General features: G+C 35.6%; 1 protein-coding gene across 1 annotated transcript in view; it reads right to left on the bottom strand.

The window, feature by feature from the left end:
• The window catches only part of COG5 (component of oligomeric golgi complex 5), a 230,955-nt gene that overhangs the window by 47,650 nt on the left and 157,560 nt on the right, over positions 1-25,745 (bottom strand). Inside the window, exons 12-14 of the mRNA XM_004602261.3 lie at positions 20,860-21,064; positions 16,520-16,681; positions 13,023-13,122 (exon numbers count right to left, since the gene is read on the bottom strand). Coding sequence (XP_004602318.2) covers positions 13,023-13,122; positions 16,520-16,681; positions 20,860-21,064 — 467 coding nt within the window. The remainder of the gene's footprint in view (positions 1-13,022; positions 13,123-16,519; positions 16,682-20,859; positions 21,065-25,745) is intronic.

A 25,745-nucleotide genomic window follows, 5' to 3' on the forward strand; every position in this document is an offset into this window, starting at 1 on the left:
AAAAATCATAATTTATTAAGATAACATTAAGTCAGGTATTTTTAACAAAAACTTTAAAATTCTGATAAATCTTCAGATGTAATCGTATGCATGTTTATTTTATCAAAGTGGTCGAAATGTTTGCATTACAATATAAAACTAATTTTATTTACTTATATTCAGGGCCACATCAGGTGGTGCTCAGGGGGCCTCTCTCGGTCCTATGATAAAGAGTTGCTCCCATGTGCTGATTAGAATTGAACCAAGGTTGGCTGCACAGAATTGAAGTGCCATAACCCCTGTATTATTCCTCTGGTCCTACAAAACTAACTTTAATGTTAAACTTAGATTGACAAAATCTTTTCCTTCAATACATGCATTCTATCCTATTCTGTGACTCCAGGAAAAAACACAAATAATGAGTTGAAAATGTTAATGAAATTTTTAAGGTAAAGAAGAAAGGGCACTCTCAGACTGTCACACACCCTCTCACATATGCAGAAGCATTAGCAGCCAGCCTGGCCAGCCTGGTCTCCTGATGGTCTCACTCCCTCTTACATATGCAGAAGACATTAGCAGCCAGCCCGGCTAGTCTGGTCCCATGATGGTCTCACTTCTGTCAGCTTAAACCTGACCCAAGAGATGAAACCTATTTGTAGTCCCTGCTGTATGCTATATCAGTTTTTCTAGATATTGGGGATAATGATGCAAAGTGTATTCCGGGACTGATTTAATGTTTTCCAGGTCAAGAGATGCTAATGAGCAATATATTCAAGAGCTTCAAAATTGCTGCATCCTTCATAGTCCACTATTAAAATATACTGTAATGAAATATTTAGTGTTAACATGCACAAGGAGGCTATTAGAAAACAGAAAAACTGGGAAGCTACACACATCTAAGAACTAGAGAGGAATGGTAATATTAGGCAACCCACACAGTGAAGTGAAAGTGAAGATGCTTATATGAGAATATTTGTATTTACATCAGTTTCTTCTTACATAAAGACTGCAAATAGCACCTAAAAAATGTTAAAGATTATCAGCTAAACCAAAATTAAAATGAAGCATTAAGTGAAGAGGAAGGTTTTGTAAAATACTACTAAAGGGCATCATAGAAATCCATATACTAACTAAAAGGTTATTTATGGAACAATAAGTTACTTTATAATATAATTCAATTGATGTAAGAATAAAACCTATAAAATATGATCCTTGAAAAAGACAATATGAGAAGATAAATTCCTCTGGTTACTGTTTACTGCCCAAAAGAAGGTTTTTGGGAAAGTGAATCTTTTCACTCTACTATTTTCAGAACAGATGAAAATAAATTATTTTAATATATACATTTATCACATACTTTTATCAATGATTACATGGTTCAGGTTCAGAAATAAGAAAATTTACAAACTTTTCATGTAGCTTTTTATAAGCCGTTTACTCTATGAAAATATAAAACTGCATGTATCTGCATGTATAATAGTTCTGCTTATCTATAGTCAATTAAATTATCAAACATTTCTAATACTAGATATAGCTGGTAAGACACTCAAAATTTCATATAGAATCAAAACTTAGCACTGCAAAATATACTGCAAAATATAGCACAAGACAAATCTATAAGTATACATAGCAATTCTCTTTTCTCTGGCATGTCAATCTAACTGTACCCTGACAAATGCAACTAACTTTCTTAGGTACTGAAATGATCATATATATTTACAAGAAAATTCTTGTATGGTTTTAAATAGCACTTCCCTGGACTCATCAATAAAGTATGTGAAACAAATATGACATAAAAGGTAGATTCTGCTTAAATTAACCATTTAAGTTAACCAGTACACACTCACTGGTTTTGTGTTATTATCTATCTTTATGCTTTTGGGGTACTGAATCTGGAGCCACAAACATGTGAAGCATGTATGGGCTCTACTACTGAGTTACATCCCTAGCCCTACGCATACTTTTGTTTGAAAAGTGACTTCATTAGGGCTGAGCAGGATGTTTTACTGGCTTGCTTTCTCACTCAACAAATACTCTTAGATAAAAATATCCTTGGAAATTTTGTGTTTTCTCTTTCTTTACATTTTATGAATCCCCTTTTCCTAAGATTTTAGCAGCTTTTTATTTTTTTGCTATTTTCTTATTTTCCCTCATTTTGGTCTAAATAGCTGTAAGGTGGAAAATAAGAGGACTAACCACATTAAAGTTGGGAGATGATGCTAAGAGTTAAGTACAGTTTTAATGCATCAAAAGGGCATCTCAGTTCTAGTGATTCAGAGGATGTCTGCATTTCATCCCTTGCCTTTATATGTCAAACTATTAAATTGGTCAATTTATTTGGCTGATTTTTTAAAAGGTGCTACTACAATTTGTGATTTGTTTCGTTCTGAAGTCCCACCCAGCTTACTCCTGGCTGTGTTCAGGGAATACTCCTGGCGGGGCTCACGAGGACCATATGGGGTGCTAGAGATAAAATCTGGGTTGGCCACATGCAAGGCTGCACCAGCTCTCTAGCCCCATACAATCTATTATCTTACCTAAAAATAAGACACATTAAACCACAGGACAGATTCAATGGCTAATATTACATCTTTACATAAGACTCAGCCTTCACACAATGGCGTTATCAAAGAGATGACACAGCTTGAGATGGGTCTCCTTCTGGACAGTTAACAAAAAAGCTGGAAACAAAATAGAATCTCATTTATACAAGAAAGATGTTCAAGGCAAGCACACAAAAATAAAATAATAGCTTTTTAATTCAAAGCTGTAATACAGACATCCTATATTCCTATTACAAAACCTTTTCATCAAACTATCTTACTCATTTACCACCTCTAGATCCCTCCTAATCCAGTCTTTTTAGTATAAATCCTACATAGGATTTGAGAACTCTAGCAGGTGGTTAAAGCATATACAATTGGAAAAGAACTAATCATTTAGAGCTTTTGCTTTATTTTTCTTCAAAGGCCATTATATTTCAAGAACAGATGGAACTTCCACCTACCCATGACACCAATCATTGGCTCCTAAATATTGGCCTTGTTAATTAACTTTAGTGTCTTACAAGGCTGCATATTTTTAATTATTTGAAGAAGAAAGAACTGTTTACTGTCAGGTAGGTGCTCGTGAGATTTTTTTCATTTCCCAGCAATGAATACTATGACTAATTTCTAAATTAATAGAAAAGCTTCACAAATAAATAAAGAAAAGAGAAGAAGGCCTCTTTAACTTAGCGTAATTTGAGTTAAATACAGCCTTTACCTCAATCACAGAATTTATTTTTTTTTATTTTTTATTTTTTTAAATTTATTTTATTGAATCACCAAGTGGAAAGTTACAAAGTTCTCAGGCTTATATCTCAGTTATACAATGCTCAAACACCCATCCCTTCACCAGTGCCCATATTCCACCACCAATAAAAACAAAAACAAAACAAAAACAAAAACAAACAAAAAAAACAGTATACATCCCACCCCTCACCCCCCAAACCCCACCCCCGTGCGTGACTGATAATTTCACTTCCTTTTCTCTTTACCTTGTCAATCACAGAATTTAAAGAAGATTGTGGTTCATTACTATCAGGGATACTGAAATGAAAATTCTATAATTTTATTATTCAGGCTAACAAAATTTTCAGAAATCATCAGTTCATTTATTTGTATACATACTTTTACTCTCACAGATTTACAAAATTCTAATAAAATTAAACCTATAATGCTGTATGTATCATTCTTTGTATCTAAAGATAATCTTAAGATCTTAGGTTTTTTTTTCAATTGCTTAACTCTAACCCAATGAAGTTTTCTCTATATAATAATCTTAGGATAATAGTTTATAATGTCAACAGAAACAAAAGTTAATTATGTAATTGAGAGCACTGATTATCTAAATAATTCTCAATTTATTAGCAAAACCTGTCAAGTCACTCTGTGTCTGTATCTGCCATAAATGACATTAAATCTCTGCAAAAGAATCTTGAGGCCGTTCCATAGGGCACCAGTCTGTTGTAGCCTGATAAACACTGCAACTACCACTTTCTATTCTGGTAGTGGATTTGCTCTCTATAATTCTATCTATTTTGTTTACACCTTGCTAGTCAATTGTTCTTTCACTCATTATATGACACCTTTGTCCTATTCTCAAACAATTAAGAATCTCTATTATCTGATGCTAATATAGTGGTATTAGCTTTCATCTAACTAGTATTTTCCTGACCTATTTTTCTCCAATCCTCTATATGTATTTATATATACAGAGAGAGGAGGGAGAAAAAGGGAGGGAGAGAGAAGGGGGGGATGAAGAAAGAGAGGAAGGGAGAGAGAGGGAGTAGGGGGGAGAATTACATGGATACAATACCATACAAAACTGAATTTAGGTATTGATATTTTCCAAAATAAGAAATGTCAGTGGCCTGTCTATTTACAGAGGTTCACTTGCTGTGATCATCAATACCTTTGTAAGTATTATTAATACCAAAGTAAGATGAAACCATCTTACTGAACTTCTGGTTTGTGTGATTCTGTTTTTGTTTTGTGCTCTCCTTATTGTGCATATTTTTAATCCTTTCATTAAGTTTTTTAATTACATTTTGTCATCAATTCATTTAGAAGTTATGCATTCTACTTCTATTCTCTTAGTGGTAACCATTGTGAAAAATCAATCAATTTAAGTCACAGTATATAGAGCTTTACAGTTTCTGAGAAAAATAGATACATTTCAGAATACTTTTAGATTCATCACCCTTTGAGCTGGGATGTAGGCTGAAAATACACGTGCCCTGCATATGGAGGGACTGGTTTTGATAAAATAATTAATAAAATATAATTCACTGCTCTTCTCTATTTTCAGACCTAATGTGAAGTTACAGTACAGCTATAGTTTTAGTTATTTCTTATCTTTTACAATTAGAGATTATATTTACCTACATGTTTCCAATTGTGCTTTCTATTACTTCCTTCATTCCATTCTATCATTTAAGTGAGAGTTCCTCCTTTGGTATTCTACCTCTAAATGGCTCATCTTGCATTCTGAGTGTTCATTCAAAGCTCTTCCTATGCCCTGCAAGGACTGGCATGATTTAGAGTTAAGGTCACAATTCCAAAAATATTAGATGTGTTTGAAAGAATTCTAGGAAAGAAGTCTAGTCAGTCTCTATTTGGGAGGTTTGGGCCCACACCCAGCAGTGCTCAGAGCTTTTGCATGGCTCCGTGCTCAGGTATTCTGTCCATGCCCAGGGACCATATGTGGTGCTGGGGGTTTCACTGGGGTTGGCCATGTGCCAGGTTAAGTGTTTTACCATCTGTACTCTCTCTCCTGCACAACAAACAATGATTTTATGAAAAGATGTTCTACATCACTGATAATCATGAAAATTCAAATCAAAATCACAGTGAGTTATCAGCTCACACCCCTTAGAATAGCTTATCAAGAGAAGGGAAAATAACTATGCACTGTTGATATCAACTGGTCCTACAACTATACAAAATAGTACAAAGTTTCCTCAAAATATTAAAATAGACCTATCATATGATTCAGCAATTTCCTTCCTAGGTATTTATCTAAGGAAAACAAGTATATGTTGAAAAGATATATGCACTTCCATGCTTCTTGCAGCAAAATTTAAAATAGCCAAGATAAGGAAACAAATGTCCACAGAGAGACGAATGGATTACAAAATTACATGGTATTCATTTGAATACTGGCCACTAAGATGAGAAAATTCTGCCATTTATGACAACTTGAAAGGGTCTTTGAAGACATTAGGCTAAATGATATATGTCAGAGAAAAACAGTATATGAATACAATGATCCTAAAATAATACAAGGTAAGAAAAGAAGAAAATATTGAAGGTTGTGTAAAGAATCAAGAATGTAAGTTATACATTGCATATTTATGGCTAATACACATATAATCCAAGAGAGTCTACTGATATGTTTCATCTGCTTAAACATAACAAAAACTCTTTCAAGAGACTTCATAATTTGAATCTTCTATTAACTTGAATCTTAGTAATATGTAATTACTACCTTCTAGTATATGGACCAGCATCCAGGTAGATAACATTTAAATATTCATTAGATAATCTTTTCAAATCTAAAAAAAGGCTGAAATCATGTTTCTTTATCATCATTTAAAGATCACACATATAGATTTCATTCTATTACAGAAATGTCAAGTCTCCGAATTACTTATGAAATTATACAAAGAATAAAGTGCATTTTCACAAAGCTTAAAAGAAAACTACTGCATCTAGAACTATTGACCTCATACACAGCTACTGACCCTGCATTGAAGTGGAAACATCCCCTTAAATGTCATTCTTATTATTGTTTCAAATAGTCTGCAACCTAATTAAATGCCAATCTATTTTTTACAGTTTATAACATTTGACATTTACACTAAGACTCTATATGTCATTTTCCCTGAAACCATCCTATAAACCTATTATTGGAAAATGCCCTAACAATTTACCTTTAAAAAGTAACATTTAATATACCTGTATATAATTATCACAGAGGTTAACAAAATGATAGTTTATAAAGCTATCTTAATCCCTTTACAAATTAATTTTTAATATCTTATTAAGAGAGGATAAGTAAAACATTGATTTAAATTTTCCTTAGTCTAGTAATTTCTCTTATTGGTAAATGTCACATTATAGTATGATACAAATAAATTACCAATGCATTACCATCTATTATCAATTTGCTTTGTCTGTCATAAAATATTACATCTATATCTGTGTGTCTTGAACATAATATTCCACTCAGTAATTATTCCTAAATTCTGTAAGAGAATTAAACAACTTTCCTGAAAATTTTAGAAACACTGACATTCCTTGTTTTTACAAGCAATCATTTTCAAAAGAGCTCCTAAAATCTTGCTGTTCACATGATAATACTACATTAAGTACAGTAGGAAGTAAATCCTACTGCTTCTACCTTGCATGTGAGAATCCAGTGCTAGAGCCCTGACAGTACAGGCATGCATGCCTGGCATTTGCCCAGTCGTAGTTTAATCCCCAGCATTTCATCGCTCCCCAAGCATCAAAAACAACAGGTGAAACACTAGATGCCTCCAAGTCGGGGTGGCCTTCCAGCACCAAAAGGCCCAAGTATCACTGTGCACTGTGCACTAAACCCATCAGGCTTAGTTAGCAGAGAGTCATCAGGCCCCAGGGCGCCTCGAGTACTGTTTGGGAGACCTTATCTCTCAAAAAGAGAGCTCAGTGCAAAATTCTTATTATTTCTAAATGAAAGTAAGAAAGCAGCTAAATATCTGCTACCACCTGAACACTTACATCCTAACAAATCTAATGAAACCTAATGGTCTGAAGATGAACCTTGTGGCAGGTGATTAGGGCATGAAGAAAGAATTCTTGAAAGGATTAGTGTCTTTATAAAAGAGGCTATATGTATATATATATATATACACATATATATGCATACTTTTACATATGTATACATTCTACTATAGTATGTATATGAAACTATAAAAATAGTAGACATAGTTCTCTATGACACATTGTAAAGCAAGTAAGTGAATCACAAAAATGTATACATTTTCTAAATAATAAAGAAAAGTGCATTTATGTTGAAGTACAGAACAGAATCAGGAGAGTTCTTAAGCTTTGTTGCGTATCAAATTTGCATCTGAATGCTAGTTCCAACACTTGTTAGCTGGCATTCTGTATTTAGCAGTCTATATTGAGCATGCTACTAACCTTTCTCAGTTTCAATTTCTGAAATCTAAAGTGGCAGATATTAATACTTCCATTTCACATGTTGTGAAAAAATTAGGTAATGCATGTAAATGGATCTGTACAATACATGCTACTACAAATGCTAAATAAGGTAATTATTTTATGGAACTACCTTCATCTTATGAAAATGAATACTTCAGTACTACTTAAGAGTCAAAAAAAAAATTGAAGGATTTGTTCCTCTAGGTTTGTGTGATATATTGCTCTGGTAACTAATAACATAAAAAGCCTTATGAAATATATGTAATAATAGAATAATTTAAGATTGTATGCATATATGGGCATTATATAATTTGCCTTACTCCACAATATTCCAGAACATTAAAAATAATGAAGTAGAAAAGAAATGAGTTTTCCTGTGTATGTGAAAGGATATATCTCAATGACTTTAAAGGTTGGAATGTGTCCTGGCATGCATGAAACCCTTAGTTGAATCACTGGCACTGCAGAGCACCCCCTACCAGCACTGCCAGGTGTAGGTAGTGTCTGGTGGCCCCTGAATAATGCTGAATGTGGCTTTGATGGTCTCTTGCAGTATTGGGCCCAAGCATACAAACTGTCAGGGCGCACACATCGATGGCATTAATGGAAGCTTTCCCCGGAGCCCCTGAACACCTTGGCACATCTGCCAAGAAGTTTTCTTTTCATGGGCTGGAGAGACAAAACAGGTAAGGAGCTTGCCTTGGATATGTGGACATGTTCAATCCCCAGCTGTATGGGATATACAGTCCCTTGAGCCCATTGGGGGTAGTTTCCTAGTGCAAAGCAACAAGTAACCCTTAAGTACTGCCAGGTGTCACCCCAAAACCAAAGGAAAAAAGAAGAGAAAAACAAAAAGTGTATGTGATGTCTTTCCCAGCATTTTCTATCTTTGGGGATTTGCCTGCATCTCAGTCTGAGCTATGTACTCTCAACTTTTCCCTTCTGGAGAAATCTATGTTCATTCTCCTTCCCTCTCTCCCAATTCCTCACCCTCTCTTTCTGTCTCTCAGCCCATTTACCAGCAGTATTGAGACGATCACATAAAGTTACTGACATTTTAATTTTATCAAAGAGATTTTCTGATAAAATTAAAATGTCAACATACATCCTTATTAGATGTTTTTCTACCTTAGAACAGTTGACTAAAGGCAATAATTCTATTATCATTGTCCTCTCCTGCTAAGAAAACCAAATATTTTTTATACTTCTGCTGGCTCTTCCTTAAAATGTTGTCCTAAGGTAGAAACATCTAATTATTTTTCCTCATCACTTTTATTAACAAACTAATGAATAGAATAGTGAATTTCATTATAGCAATAGACTATTTTTAAATTAATGAATATTATAAAAATGTTTCCATAAAAATGTTTAGGAGAAAAATTAGATATTTAATTTACCTATTTTTATCATCTCTGTAAGGCCAGTTTCAATAAACAAAGTTTAATAAAAAGATGCATCAAAATTATTTGTCAAGACTTCGAAGAACAATTAAATGGAAAATAGCTCCATATTTATATGCAAATAAAATCTGGTCATCCATTGTAACTATAAGTAGGATGTCTCATGATACGGCAAAGGATAATTTATGCAAATTGCTTCATTTTAATTTGTTGCCAACCTACTCTAAAAATTATTCCAGAAAATATTCAAACAACTATGATTTGGGTAAAACCAGACCATTTTTTTCTATGATGTTTCAAATGGAAGTAGTCTAAAGCTAAACTGAATTTAAGGTGGGCTACTATCTATAAAGATAGTGGAGAAATCAGCTAAGCATATTTTATAAAATTATTTCATCAAGTTACATTTTAAATACTAAAGCCCAGATTTTCAGTGAGCATAAATATACACTTGTCCTTAACTTTAAAAATTAATAAAAAACTAAGATAATAACTCACATATACAGCTATTATTTTCTGTTGTTGTTTTTCAGTGATAAAGATTAAACCAGCCTCACACACATACAAGTGCTCTACCACAGAGCCACATCCCTGGACCAATAGTTATTATTTTAAACACATGCAAAACAGCTGTTTCAAACAGAATAGAGAGAAAAACTTTTGAATTCTAGCAAGTTTTCTTAAACTTTTTCCATTAGTGACCTGTTTTGCCTGAGAAATTTTTATATAACTCTGATATAAAAAATATGAATGCGGTGATCCTGGGGGCCGCATGCATGTGCGGCCCCTCCGCAGCTGCACGAGCATGAATTCAGACCCAGCTAAACCACTTTCGACATGGGCAGCTTCTTGCAGAATGTCTCCAGCTTGAGAACTAAGCCGAGACCCCATGCCCACCCAGGAGGGGAAAGGTATTTCTCTTTCTCGCCTCCCCCTTTCCGGGGATGAAGGGCGTGGAGACCGCCATATTATGAGGACCACAGATGGGGTTTACAAGCTTGCAATGATCCAATATCCGGAAGAAATCTCCCTGGACTTAGTTGTTAAAGTACAGAAATTCAAAACCGACCTCATTTCTCTTCACAACAGGTCTGACTCTAGTGGGGTACTGCTAACAATAATGGTGAGGTTTGTGTTGAAATATTGAATGTAACCAAAGTAAATAGAAAGTAAAGTGAAATTTATCAGTTACAAGGCGGGGCGGGCGGGGGGGGGCGCGGCGGGGGGGGGCCGGGATGGGAGGTGTACTGTGGTTTTTTTTTTTTGGTGGTGGGATATGGGCACTGGTGAAGGGATGGTTGTTTCAGCATTGTATGACTAAGACTTAGCCTGAAAGCATTGCAATTTTCCACATGGTGATTCAATAAAATAAAATTCTTATTAAAAAAATGATTGCAAATCAATCATTTGTTGATACTATGCAATAATTTATCTTTTAAACAAAACTTTCATACAACATTCCCCCTGAACAGTTTAAGGGACTAGGATCTAAAGTTAGAAATTTGGGGGCTGGAGTGATAGCACAGCAAGTAGGGCGTTTGCCTTGCATGCGGCCGACCCGGGTTCGAATCCCAGCATCCCATATGGTCCCCTGAGCACAGCCAGGAGTAATTCCTGAGTGCATGAGCCAGGAGTAACCCCTGTGCATCGCTGGGTGTAACCCAAAAAGCAAAAATAAATAAATAAATAAATAAATAAGGTTAGAAATTTTAAGAGATCAACATTTCTCTATTTAAATTTAAACATTTTACTTCCTCCAATCATTTTTAACATTTCAGTCAAAGTCATAAGAATTTGATGTCTGAATGACACCTGAAGTGGTCCCAGAGAGTGGAAACTTGATCGATAATAATTAAGACTACACAGTGGCACATGTACTTTGGGGGAGGCGATGGTAAATGTGGGCCACACAAAGTAATGCTAAGGGATTGCTCCTGGCTCTGTGCTCAGGAGAGCAGGAGATCAGATGTGCGCTGGGGATTGAACCAAGATTGGCTGCATGCAAGGCAAGTGCTTGAACCTCTTAGTAGCTTTCCAGCCCAGATCATGTAATTTTAAAAAGCCTTATAAATGTATCTACATTCAAAAAGATTAAAAAATGCCCTTTCTTTCCCTCGTAATTTATTTTTATAATTTCTTTCTACATTTTATTTACTTCAAGTGAGTGACACATGAACAAGCAACCCTTTAGGAGGAAACAGGAATTCTCCTGCAGAACCCAGAAGATGGAGGTGCCGGGGATTGAACCCAGGGCCTCATGCATGCTAAGCACATGCTCTACCACTAAACTACACTGGAATGATAGCACAGCGGGAAGGGCATCTGCCTTGCATGCAGCCAACCCAGGTTCAATTCCTCCATCCCTCTCGGAGAGCCTGGCAAGTTACTGAGAGTATCCCGCCCACATGGCAGGCCTGGCAAGCTACCTGTGGCGCATCCGATATGCCAAAAACAGTAATAACAAGTCTCACAATGGAGACATTCCTGGTGCCCGCTCCAGCAAATCGATGAATGATGGGACGACAGTGCTTCAGTCTAGTACATATTTTATTTAGGCACTGTGATTTACCATACTGTTAATAATCAAGTCATACATGTTCCATTTTCACACCTACCACTAGAATCAGCATCCCCCTTATCATGTCCCAAGATTCCCTCCCAGTTACCTCCACCACCAAAGCGTTCAAGACCCTTGACCAATGTCTTTATGTTACATACAATCCACATCATCTCCCTTTACTTAGCCTTCACTTTATGTTACATACAATCTACATCATCTCCCCTTTACTCCTACCCTTTACTTAGCATTCTTCATTCTGTAATCCAGAGCTAGGGGTTTGCCATAATCTAATACCTTCCATTCCTTTGTCTTGTTTCCCTATATGAACAGATGAATGAAATCATACGGCATTTGTCCCTCTGCCTCTTACTTACTTTGCTTATCACAATACACTCCAGTTCCATCCAAGTTACAACAAAATGCATGAGTTCAATACTTTTTGTAGGGCTGCATAGTATTCCATTGCATACCACACCTTCTTTATTCATTCATCTGTCTTTGGATATCTGGGTTGATTTTATTACCCTGGCTACATTGTACTAAGTGAGGCACTGAACATGGGTGTGTGTGTATCTTTTCAAATTAATGTTTGTTTTATTTTTAAATTTGGGGGGTAGACAACAAGAGAAGTCACTGTCATATAAAAGACCTGTTTTTGTATTTTTAAGATACCTTTTTACTGTTTTTTTTATAGGGACAGAACCAGATAACATTCCACCAACAGTAAATGAAGGTACCTGATCTTTAATCACATTCCAACCAACACTAGTTGTTTCCAGAATTTTTGATATATACAATTCTCACTGGTCTAAGATGATATCTCATTATCATTTTGACTTGCATTTCCCTAATAATAAGTGGCAATGAACACGTTTGCATATACCTGTAAGTAAATTGCATATACCTTAATAGTAAATAATAATTTTCTTATACCCAGAGGGACACATATGTCCTTTTGTGGAAGCATCTGTCTTTGCCTTCTCCCCATTTGTTGATGGAGTTGTGAGTTTTTTGTTGGTGTTACCGAGCTTATTAGTGCTGTATATACTTTGGATATTAGCTTTCTACCAATGTGTTGTGTGTAAATATCTTCTACCATCTATAGTTAAATTAGAGTTGCTTTTTGCCACATTAAATCTTTTTAATTTGGATAGGAGGGTCTTTTTAAAATAGATTTAGCTTTTTTCCTGGTTTCAATTCATCAAAACATCCCAAAATTTCACTCAAGTAAAAATACCATTAAGATAATAGTCAACTCAGTATTTATAGTCAAATACTGCACAATAATTTTAAAGAGAATCATGAACATTATACAAGTAATGACTTATCACTTACAAGCTGCTCCGATTTTACACCATACAACTGGATGGTCTTTGCCACGTTTTTTGACACAGCTAATGTGAGATTTGCATCAACAGCAGCTACATTCAGTTCACTAGAGAAAACAGAAACAGACGTTAAGTATTAGCAACATAGTTCATCAAAAAAGTTAGGAGCTACATATAAACCTAAACCCAATAAGCAATGAGATGATTCCTTTTATAGATTTTAATGATTGCTTCCATGAACTGGTTGCACTATTTCATTTTCCCTCCTAAATTTAGTATTAAGAAAAAGTGTTTTGAGATGGTTTGGTTAATGACCAGTTTCTCATTAATAAAAGCACATCATGTGTGGCTTCAAGCTGTGATTAAGAGAGTAAATTGTGTACAGATTTTTAAAGTAACATTCTTGTTAATACTGATAAGTGCAATTAGAGACACTGCATATCACAGACATCTGCAAGGAAATGACAGCTCTTGAATAGAAGTGATGACCTTGGAAGGACTGAGGCTAAAAATATGAACTACACATGATACATAGGCTACTCAATTTCTATAGGAAATGGCAACTCATGCCATTTCCTATAGAGCAGATTTTTAGATACATTAAAAGAATAACCAGTACATAATTTAAAATTTTTGATTCATGACAAAATATTTCTTTGCCATGTTTATTTTCAGTTTTAACACTGAATTAGTTGGAACATATGGACTGACACTCCTCCAAAATTTATAAAAGCCAAATTTATTTTATTTTTAAAATTTATTTTTATTAAAACACTGTGATTTACAAACTTTTTCAGAATACAGTTGTTTTAGGCCTACAATGTTCTAACACCAATCCCACCACCAATGTCTCCAGTTTTCCCCCGGTCCCAGCCTGCCCAGTTAGCAGGCATGTAACAAATTATTTCATGTTGCTTGCTCCAACAAACTTAAAGGACTGGCAAATGGAATTATCAGAAAATAAATCAATAAAAGTCAATCTGTGATGATTGATTGCTATATTGTTTTAACCTATGTAAATAAATGCAAATCATTTAATACAATATAATGTGCATATTCTTATATGCATAAATGAGCTTCCAACTCTGACATCTAAAATATATAGCATTAAGTTTTATTTTGTACTTGGCTCTCATTGTGGTAATAATCATATCTTCCTTGTCATTAATAAAGCTTTTTTTAAAATTCCATGCCCCTATAATTTGGAGTTTACAAGAAATAGGTAAAACCTACAAATATAAAATTCAGTATGAATGAAGAGAATTAAGAAAATTTAAAGGGGAAACATAAATAGGTCTTCAAAAGCAGAAGGACTTTTATCCTAAGAAATAGAATATTGAAAAATGAAAATTTATAGAAGACCAAGGAAGGTCCAGGAGATATTCAGTAGTGCATGTCTTGCATCTATCAGGATATAAGTTTGATCTCTAGCACCACATGTTCTTCTACGCTCTCATCAAACATCACTGGATATAGCCCTGGGGATCGTTAGCACCATCCAAGTTGCTAAGTCGGTAGTCCCTACCCCAGGAATAAAGGAGTGCTGGTCTAAGTACTCAAGGGTCCATCATGGTTTGGCCATGTATCACTGGCAGTGGAACCTCCAGGTTATGTTAGCACTTCTTAGAGGCTCCTTCCCCCACCAAAATAAAAACATGCAATGGAAAGAGTACTAGGAGTTTAAAACTGCACGGGGGCCGGAGAGATGACTCAACAGGGTGTAGTATGTGCTCTGAATGCTGGAGAGCTGGGTTCAATTCCCAGTATCATCTGATCTCCTGAGCACTGTTAGGAGTGATCGCTGAGCACCAAGCTGAAAGGAGCCCCTGATCACCCCCAGGTATGGCTTCAAACCCCCAAACTGAAATTGCATGGTAATCTATTTATAGGTAGGTAGCAAGCAAAATAGCTATTGTGTCTGAAATAATGGAGTAAATCTTGGCAGCAAGCAGATTCTCTTTCAAAAGAAAATGTAGGCGTTGGGGCTGGAGTGATAGCACAGCGGGTAGGGCGTTTGCCTTGCACGCGGCCGACCCGGGTTCGAATCCCAGCATCCCATATGGTCCCCTGAGCACCGCCAGGGGTAATTCCTGAGTGCAGAGCCAGGAGTAACCCCTGTGCATTGCGTGGGTGGGGAGCTTGCTCTGGATGTGGCTGGCCTCAGTGGATCCCTGGCAACACATAACATTCTCTGAGCACTGCCCAGAGTCATTGCTGAGCACAAAAACAAGAGTAAGACCCCCAGGTATGGGCCCAAAATGTGTTCCCCATCCCCCCAGAAAAATGGAAGGAAGGAAAGAAGCTTTCCAAAGCACTAGTATATGCTATGTGTGACAGAAATATTATAAGTATGACATTTTATATTATAGTGACATAATTTTATTAAGGTTCATTTTGAAATTCTATAAAAGAATGATTTAAGTGTGCTTTGTTTTCCAGCTTATATCTGACTGTGGCATTACTAAGTCACATAGAAGAATGGAGAGACGCCTCTTTGACCACTGTTACGTGCTCAATGTTTAACTGCTCAAAGAGATCAAGCTGAATCAAACTGCTTTTGCCACTACTCTAGTACGTCATGACTATAGTAATGTCACTACTATAGTGAGAGACACCACAGTAAAAAAAAAAAATCGAGTAGTAGCCTTGAAAAGTCAAGATAACTGTGGAGAGGTATAGGATTAAGATGTTGGACAATTCAGGTAGTGTATAGGTATGCTTTCAGTTGAAAATATGCTTCTGTATATTGTTTTTGTTTCCTGGGTCGTACTTCCACATACTTCAGAATTACCACCTATCTTCACATTTTTAGTCTAAAGGAATCTAGAGAGTTCTATTCTGTGATCCTGCACTACTATTTTTACTACATAAAATGTTCATCTGTAAATGTTCAAACCTACTATTGTGACAATCAGTTACGATAGGAGTTAAACAGTCTCAACTTCAAATTAATCTGGTAACCACTGAAAAAGATCTCAAGGCAACAGCATAATTATAATGCCTACAAGCTCTCAGGTGGCACCCCTACCAGGATACCTTCTCTTTTGAGATTTATAAGAGCTGTCACATTTACTCAGAAAGCTTTAAGGAGCAAATACAAGTAAGGCAATGAGGATTATAATCAAGTATATACTACGATGTACTTCGGATTTAAGATAAAAAAAACTTTAAGCCTGATCCTTTAGCTTTTCATTTGTCAAATTATTCTTATACTTACTTTTTCTACGTAATATCAGAAATTTATAAGGGCATAAAAAATTAGGTTTACTTTGCATCCTTGACAAGAATAATTATAATGAACTATTTTTAGACTGCATTTAAATCGTTTTATTAATTGGAATCTCAAGTACTTACTCGATGTGCACTCATTCACTGCAAAACTTGATTTAATTGCAAAACTCATTACAGGAATAATTAGAGATAAATTAAAAATGCACTGCTATCATACATCACCAACAAATATGGAAAGCATGTTATAGAACACCATTCTATAAAAATCCATACCTTGCTATCGTTTTAATGATCCCATCAAGTTCATCTGCAGAAGGAGGATTACGACCACCAGGAGGGAAAACCAAGTTGATAGGATCAAAGAGTCTCGACAAGGATTTTGATAAGTAAGCTGCTTCATAGGGTTGCAGAGAGTCTTTCAAAGCCTTTTCTGGACTGTGGAACAAAATTTATCAAGTATTAAACTATGTAAAACTAAATGCTACTGGATAAAGTTATAAATACCTTTCTTAAAAACAGCTGCTTTATAAAATGACTCTGAATACAGAACATATTTCTATATTTATAAATGTATTTCATAAATGTTTCCTAAGGACTACATAAACATTTTGTTTGTTTTGTTTTTGGGCCACACCTGGCAGTGCTCAGGGCTTACTCGTGGTAGGGTCAGAGGAACATGACCATATAGGGTGCCAGAGATCGAACCCGAATCCACTGCAAGCAAGGCAAATGCCCAACTTGATGTATTATTGCTCTGGCTCCTAAAAACTTTAATTTGTACCTAAGGTCTATGCATCAGTGCAATCTGAACCAATACTGAGTGCCGTACGTAAGTTACTTGAAAGCAAGAGGACAGGAAAACTCTATTAATTCGAATGAGGATAAGCCTTTACATGACAAGTCTTATTTTTAAATAATATCAGAGTATGTATTGAGGTAAGTCTGCAGAGACCTTTATCATTAATTCAACCCTTTTCACATAGCTGCTATCTCCATAAGGCCCACTGTCTGTGAGGGAAGTATACAAGTCTGAGTTTTACCCCCCTTAGCAAGAAAGGATAAAATAACAAGCATTTGTCAAAGTTCTACAGTCATGTAATATTATCCCAACTGCAGTTCTAGACTAATTTGTTTTACAATGTTTATCACAGTTAATGCTTATTAGTCCACTAAATAGCTCTTTCTCCTTTCTCTTTCCACACCTGATTTTTATTTATCAATACAATTAATAGGTCTTACATTATCTCTTTAACAATTACAGTCAGTTTACAGCCATTATTCCCATCCTCTCTGTCTCTCTCTGTCTCTCTGTCTCTGTCTGTCTCTCTCTCTCTCTCTCTCTGGCTCTCTCTCTGGCTCTCTGGCTCTGTCTGTCTGTCTCTCGTACTGTAACACACCTGGCAGTCTTGAAGCTTATTCTGCCTCTGATGTCCAAGATCATTCCTGGCAGGGCCCTGGGGACCATATGAGGCACCAGAGACTGAACCAGGGTTAGCTGCATGCAAGGCAAGCACCTAACCTGCTGCACTAACTCTCCAGTCCTGCTATCTTATTCCTATAGTCAACCCATGCCTTCTCAAATCATCTATTTGAGATCCTTCCAACAGTGTTTTTACTGTTTTTTAAAATAAAAACACAAACACAAATCATTCTTCATTATACATGGCAACCTTGAAGACATTTGATCTACTTCATTCATATGAAAGTTGGGCTTCTCCTAGTGTGAAAAAAGACTAAAAGTGCTATCTATACAGTCTGATGGACACGTGTATATTTAACATGCTAACTGAAGCACTTTCTTTTGGTTTGTTTTGGTTTGGTTTGGGGGCTGGGGGCTCACACCCAGAAGTGCTTGGGGGTTACTCCTGGGTTTGTACTCAGGATCATCATGGCAGGCTCAGGGGACCATATGGATACTGGGGATCAAATTATGTTGGCCATGTGCAAAGCAAGTGCTCTATCTACTGGGCTTTACTATTGCTCTGGTCCCATAAAGCAACTTCTTAATAGAAAAGGCTCAGAGACAACAGGGACCAATATAACTAGTATCAAACAATCCTTTACTGAAATCTAAACCATGTCAATTTCTCCTCTGTCATTTACTCCTGTCATATACCCATTTCAATAAAGATCTCCAATCTACAGGAAATTCAACACTCAACTGTAGATACTAATACTCGAGTATTCTGTTCTCCAAATCTGCTGCAAGGATTGTTGAGACGACAGTATCAAAACAGGTAACTTTTGGGGGGGGGGGGGGGAAAACAGGTAACTTTTCTAGAACCTTTCCTCTATTATAAACTTTTACCTCTACTTTATGTTTCCTTTTAACTTAGCTATATACTAAGGAGCTTCCTTATTTGCATCATCATTTTGAACTGCTACACCTCTAAATTGATTTCCATGCTTGAAATAACTTTCCATACATTCTCTTCTCTTTTAGCTCCAATTTTCCTCCCATAAACACTATTAGTTGCCACAATTTGCCAGAAACTTACTAGATGCAAGTAAAGCAGTAAAATTGAATAAAATATTCTCCATGGAATTTGGCTTAATTAGCAGGTCAATTTTTTTCCTTCTTTACCTTCTCAAAAGAATACATAAAAACTCACTGCAGTTGTACTTACTACCCTCATGATATTTCAATTCGTACAATAAGAACTCTAACTCCACTTCTCCATCAACTACTTAATTAAACTAGTCTAAAAAATATCAATATGTCCCATTTGTCAAAACACCTTTTAAAAAAATTTGAATCTTTCCCCTCTCCATTGAATTAAATGCACTCTCATCTCTAGAAGTAACACATAATCATCTTAAATATAATGCAACATTAAAATTCTGCCTCCTGAGATGAATCACTATTATTTATTGAGCACATTTTCAGATATTTTTAAGTATATTCGTGTGACTTTGAATCAAAACCAAGTCAGAAAAATAATATTCTGTACACTATTTCACATTCAATAATTGTAGCTCAAGAGATATGGGTCCAATTCTCTTGTTCACTCTTTCATTAGTTCTTACTCAAGGTTCATGTTTACCTAACCATTAATAGACAGTATAGTCTGTTCTATCCTTTCAGGCTACTTTCATGCCATTTATTTTGCCTGTGAAAACCCTTAATTCCTACCATAGACAAATATCTAAGTACTGTAAGTGTTTAGAGACAAAATGGAAAGAGAAGCATTAAAATACCACCATGAATCTAACCAACATAATGTAAGTGAAAAGATCTGCTACCTGATTGTCTCATCATGAAAAATATGATCCTACAAGTAAGTATATTAATTTGGTGCTTAGACAGAAAATTAAAAATAATACTTTTGATTTGGCTGGCTGATCTGAAGTTACTGAAATGTCTTTTTCTTGTTTTACAGTGTGACATTTAATCGCTACACAAATTGTACTTTATGGGTGATGGAAGAGATTTTCAGGGCTGATACTGACTCTATTACTTAGCTACCAAGAGCTTCCTGCCCACATGGGAGAGCTTCGCAAACTTCCCATGGTGAATTCATATGTCCAAACCAGTAACAACACTGGGTCTCATTCCCCTGACCCTGAAAGAACCTCCAATGTGGCATCGTTGGGAAGGATGAGTAAAGAGAGGCTTCTAAAATCTCAGGGCTAGGACAAATGGAGACGTTACTGAGACCCCTCGAGAAATTCGACGATCAACGGGATGATGATGATGATGATGATGATGATGATGATGATGATGATGATGATGATGATGATGATAATGATGATTACTTTTTGCTATCATACTGAGAACCTATGTCAGTGTAAGATTTATTCCTACTGTACTTATGGAACATGTCATCTCTTTTATATCACATTCACTCCAGTGTTCCATCAACAATAATGCAAGTAAATAACTACAGGTGTGTTAAATTTCCATTGGGTGCTGGGACACAGCTCAGAGGGCAGGAGTGCTTGCATCACGTACTAGAAGTCCTAGTAGGATTCCAGGCACCACACGGCACTCCAAACACTGCTAAGGTGGCAGTAGGAGCCCCACTGGGCCAGAGCAGAACTGAATCTTAGGCCTGAGCATTGTTACTAGCTCGCCTGGTTGGCCAAGTCACTCTGGGAGTGGCACTTGTCCCCCAGAGCACTGCTTTGGAGGCCTTCAATTCCCCGAAAAGATAACGACCAAACTTTTCTTGGCATCTATTGACCTTAAAACAGATTTTGTGGACTGGAGCGATAGTTCAGCAGGTAGGGCATTTGCCTTGCATGTAGCCGACCCAGGTTCGATTCCCAGTATACCATATGGTACTCGGAGTACCGCCAGGAGTGATTCCTGAGTGCAGAGCCAGGAATAACCCCTGACCATCACCAGGCATGACTCCGAAAAGCAAAAAAATTAAAAAATTTTAAAAAATGAACCCAGATTTTTGGTAAGAATCTGGCTTTTGAACTAAGGACAAGTTTGACAGTTGTTTAAGGGTAAGGACGGAGTTTGACAGTTGCTAAAGATAATTAAAAAAAGATAATTATCACAAATACTTAAAAGAAATTTCCAATTTATAATTCATAATAAAATATCAGTGAAAAAATAAAAATCCTTAGCATGACAACAAAGATATCTGGTTAAACAAACATACTCATAATCTGGCCTTTTGGGTATGAACATATCCTGTGTATCATCTTCCAAGTGCTGGAGGTCAGCATAGACATCTGTAGTTCCACTTGCATTAAACTTCCCTTGCATAGTTTGGCTGTATTGTTGAAGACGCTTCCATAAATCATTATAGAGACGCAATAATTTAGGATATTCTCCTTCAAATGCCTGTTTCAAAAATGTAGATGCTGAAACATAAAACAGTAGCATGAATTAGATGAACAATAAAATAAAATGTAGCAGAAAAGGATTTGCTAAATAACGGCAAGAGTATTTTCATAGAGATTGCATAAAATCTGTATAGTGTTTTTGGTGGCACTGTCATATTGACAATAAGAACCTTCTAACCTATAAACAACGGGTATGTTTCCATTTATTTGTGTCATCATTTATTTCTTTTAGTGGTAATTGATGGTTTTCTTTATGTCTTCCACCTCTTTTGCTAACCTATTTCCTAGGTATTTGGTATTTGTGAAGGACAGTTAAGAATGGGATTTTAAAAAACCTCTCTCTACTTTGCTGTTTATAGATAGTAAGTATTCAGTGGGTTTCTACACATTAATGTTGTCTCAAAGACTCCTCTCAAGTTTTCAAAACCAATTATTGTTTTTTGAGCAAGCTTTAAATTTTATTATATGCTAAAAAGTATTATAAGTTTCTTCATTCCTTCTTTCTCCTCTTTCCCCTTCTTGTGTTACCTCTTTTCTCTCTTCTCCTTCCCCCTGTCTGCCTCCATTCTTTCCTTTATATGTATAGTACAAATATAGTAAAAGTACATTTTGGTTCTGTTGAGGTGACCTTTTTAATTCCTTCATATCAAAGAGGCACTTTAAAACAGGGTGTTTGATTTAAGTATGATGACTCCTCAAATAACACTAATAACTTAAATGCAGTGGAGGGGACCAAAAACCTGGGAAACATTGGTCAAAATAACATTCTTTAAGGACCTGATTTCATTATATATATCCTTTTACATAAAGCCACAAATTCCCAGAACCTATGGAAGATATTTAAAAGTCATACCCTAATTTCTAAGAAACATCTCAAAAGTTCTCCTTTAACATGCAGTCTAACAATAAACAAATTACATTTTAAGAACATACTCACGATTACATACCTTGTTTATCCTGTTTCTAAGGAATACCTATTTATATGTGTATTTTTTAAAAGACAGAAAATCTCCACATGTTTATTAAAGTCAAACTTTCTAAATCTTGAAGAATGTCTATCTTCCTCAGCATTTTCCTTTTATTCACTTGAATTTCCAGCATAAAAGATATGTATATCATGTAGCTTAACTGTATGAATTCCTCTCCAGGGTTGCCTGGGTTTTCAAAGACTAACACAAAGGGTTTTGAATATTTTAAAAGATGTACTTGTTAAACTATTTTCAAGAATAATATTTTTAAGATCTTGGAGGCTGTGTGTGTGTGTGTGTGTGTCTGTCTGTCTGTCTGTCTGTCTATGTATGGGGTGGGGTGGAGAGAGTGGGAAAGTTCCAAGCTGTGCTCAGAAATTTTGGGGTCCCCAGATTATTCTCAGCCAACCGGGTAGTCAGCAGTCAGTTCAGTAACTATAGAAATCTGGGGTAGGGGGATTTAAAAAAAATAAAAAAAGAAAACACAACCCCCAAAAAACCTCTGTAGTGGTTCTCCAGATTTCTTAGATTTTTCAAGTCTGAGAAACAAATTTAAAAAAAAAAAAAAGCAAAATAGACAAAAGATAAATATGAAGCTAGCTAAAAAAAACAAAGATAAGCAAAGCAGACAGGTTCCTTGTTGGTAAGTGGACAATTTTAAGGAAGAAAGTTATCTGTACTCTCTGATACCCAAAGAGCGAAAGGGAAAGGACAATATATTGTCCTGATGACCCAAAGATAAAGTTAGGTTTTGGAGACTGCAAAGGAATGGAACTGATTGAGAAAAATAAGAAAGCAGATGATAAATGACAAATAAAATACCATACTTTATTTAAGCACAGATACTAAACATTTTTGTAAGGCCTCCCAAGGTGTTCAGGAGGCCTGGAGACCCCACTGGAGATCCTTGGCCAAGAGTCAGCAGAGTTCACTGCAAGGGCCAAGAATGCTGCTCAGGACCTGGGGTACCAGGACACCGGGCCACACCCAGCACTTCGAGTGGGCCTCCAGGGAGCACCTGGCGATGTTCAGATATGCAGTGCTGGGAATGAAATCTGGCTCAGGTGCAAACTAGCTAGGAATGTGCCCTAACTACTGTCCAGTCTCCAGCCTCTGTACAATATTTTGAAATGTACTTTAATCATTATTCTTAAAACTAGATAGTGGACTTTTACTGCTAGTCAAGGTGGAATAATATGGACCAGAATTACCCTCTTTTCTCACATTTTCCCCCTCAAAAAACACCACAGAACAAAAATATATAGGAGGAGGAGGGGGTCAATATAACGAAAGATAAAGCCCCTCCCCGAAGAAACAGAAAATAAATGAGGTGAGCCCTATACTGCACCACTTTCTTTCTGAGCAAGAATGTCCAGCCAGTAGCACGAGCAAAGGGAAGACTCTCCTATCAGTACTGTTCCTAACATGAGGAAGACAGATGCGACCAGAGATCACAGAACAAAGTACCAGTACCAGACAGGAGAAAGTTGGAACATGAGAAAGCGGCAGAGATCTGCAGAAGGTCCCCCTGAATATTCACTAAATATGAATCAGCACAAGCGTGGGAGGAAACAGGGACAGTCTAGAAAGAAAACCACAAAAGGATCGGAGAACACACATACGATGATACATATGTCACTCTCACAAGAGGGTCTGCTGCCTATACCGAGGCTGGCAAACCTCAGAATTTGTAGAGTAGTTGGGAGACTACTAAGAAGAGTTTTGCTCTAGCAGTGGGGAAAATTTCTCCCTAGACTAAGCACTGTTCAAGTTTGGCTATTATATCTTAGGAGCAAAACTCAAACCACATAAGTATTTCTAAGTAATCTGACAGTATCCAAGAATAATAATAGGAAGACAAAGGTATCCAGAACTAAACAAGGTAAAATTTGTGTGCTATGTAATTAAAAATTAATAGATATGCAGAAAGGTAGAAAAATATGACCATGATGATGATAAAATTCAAACAGACTCAGAATTTCGGAAATGATCAAGCCAGTGACAAATTCTACTCCCGAGAGTTAGATATAGTCTCTTAATTTCTGGATGACCGGTCAGAATGAAGTTTGCCTTATACTATTCTACTAACAGTAGAGCTAGGTCAGTCAATAGTAAACCATACTGAAAGGCATAATGTTTAAAGGCTTATAATTTTTCAAGTATGCTAAAGATTTTAAAAACATATTACTATCATTCAGATATTCTCATTATAAAAAACACAGCTACAACTCCAAGTTTTTTAGTTTTAAAATAAAATATACTTTTAAAACATTTGAAAGCAGACTGATACAGCAAGATATTAATATGAGTTTTGAAATTATGATTATATTTCATTGATTTTTCAACCTTGTATTTTCTTTTGGTATGTTGATACATGTATTTCATTCAACATAGTTAACTTACAACATAGTAACTCAAATATTAAAAAAAAATTCATAATGATAATTATTTTCTCAAAGGCTCATTACTTTCACACATGGAACAAAACAACAGCAGAAAGGCTATTTATACAGTACTACATCTGAATAGTTCCTGAAATAATTCACAATTTTAAATGGAAAACATGTCAGACTCCAAAATGTTCAGTTGGTTGAAAAACTGTTAAAAGTTACTGAAACAAAATTACAGATGCATTGAATTTATTTCACTGTATTTAAAATTGGTGTATGTTAGAATAATGTTATTGGGACAGTTAAAATATTGCTATAAAGAAACTTATAGCATAAATATTCAAATTAGAAAGGACATGTTTAAATCAGAATACAGCTAATCTTATTAAACAAGAAAACAAAGAAATAAAACCCAAAGCTAAGAGAAGAAATAATAAACATATGTATAGAAATCAACATAATTAAAAATAAAAAAGAGATTTGGGATATGGCTCAGTTGAATAGCACATAGCTATTATGTATGAGACTCTGGATTTGATTTGCAGCATAATTAAGCAATAAAAAGTAGAAAATAAAGAAAAATCAAGGAAACCAAATGTTGGTTTCTGAAAAGATGAATAAATTTTATCAACCTCTAGTCACAATTAAGAGAGACAAAGCAAACGCTATTAGGAACAATATTGAACATTCGATCATGTTCTATATTCAAAAGATAAAAAGAATACAGTAAAAACTACTGAAAGCCAACAAATTGGAAAATTTTAATGAAATAGAAATAACTCTTTGAAAGACATAAAATAGTTAAGTTCAATCAAGGAAAAAAAATATGAAATCATTCTACATATACAAAATAAACTGAATCTGTAGCTCAAAATTCCCTTCCCACACAAAAAATATCTAGGCCCAGGTAACTTCCATGATGAACTCTACCAAATAAAGAAATAAATACAGAAATAACTTCCCTGATGAATTCAACCAAATATAGAAATAGGGATCAGAGAGAGAGTACAGTGGGTAGAGTATTTGACTTGCAAGTGGCAGACTCAGGTTCAATCCCTGGCACCACATATGGTCCCCTAAGCCTACCACGAGTAATCCCTGAGTCAGGAGTAAGCCCTGGACAAAACTGGGTATGCACCCTGTGGCAAAACAAAAGAAAGAAAAAAATAAAATAAAATAAATTCTTCCAATCTATTTTAAGTCAGTATTATCCAAAACTAAAAAAAAAAAGGAAAGAAATCACAAGAAAACTTGAGATTAATATAACATAAGCATAGATAAAAAAAAACTTTTAAGGTTTTATATATGTTTATATGTGTGTACATACTGTTTTTAGTAATT

Source organism: Sorex araneus, chromosome 1 (genome assembly GCF_027595985.1).
Source record: "Sorex araneus isolate mSorAra2 chromosome 1, mSorAra2.pri, whole genome shotgun sequence".
NCBI lineage: Eukaryota > Metazoa > Chordata > Mammalia > Eulipotyphla > Soricidae > Sorex > Sorex araneus.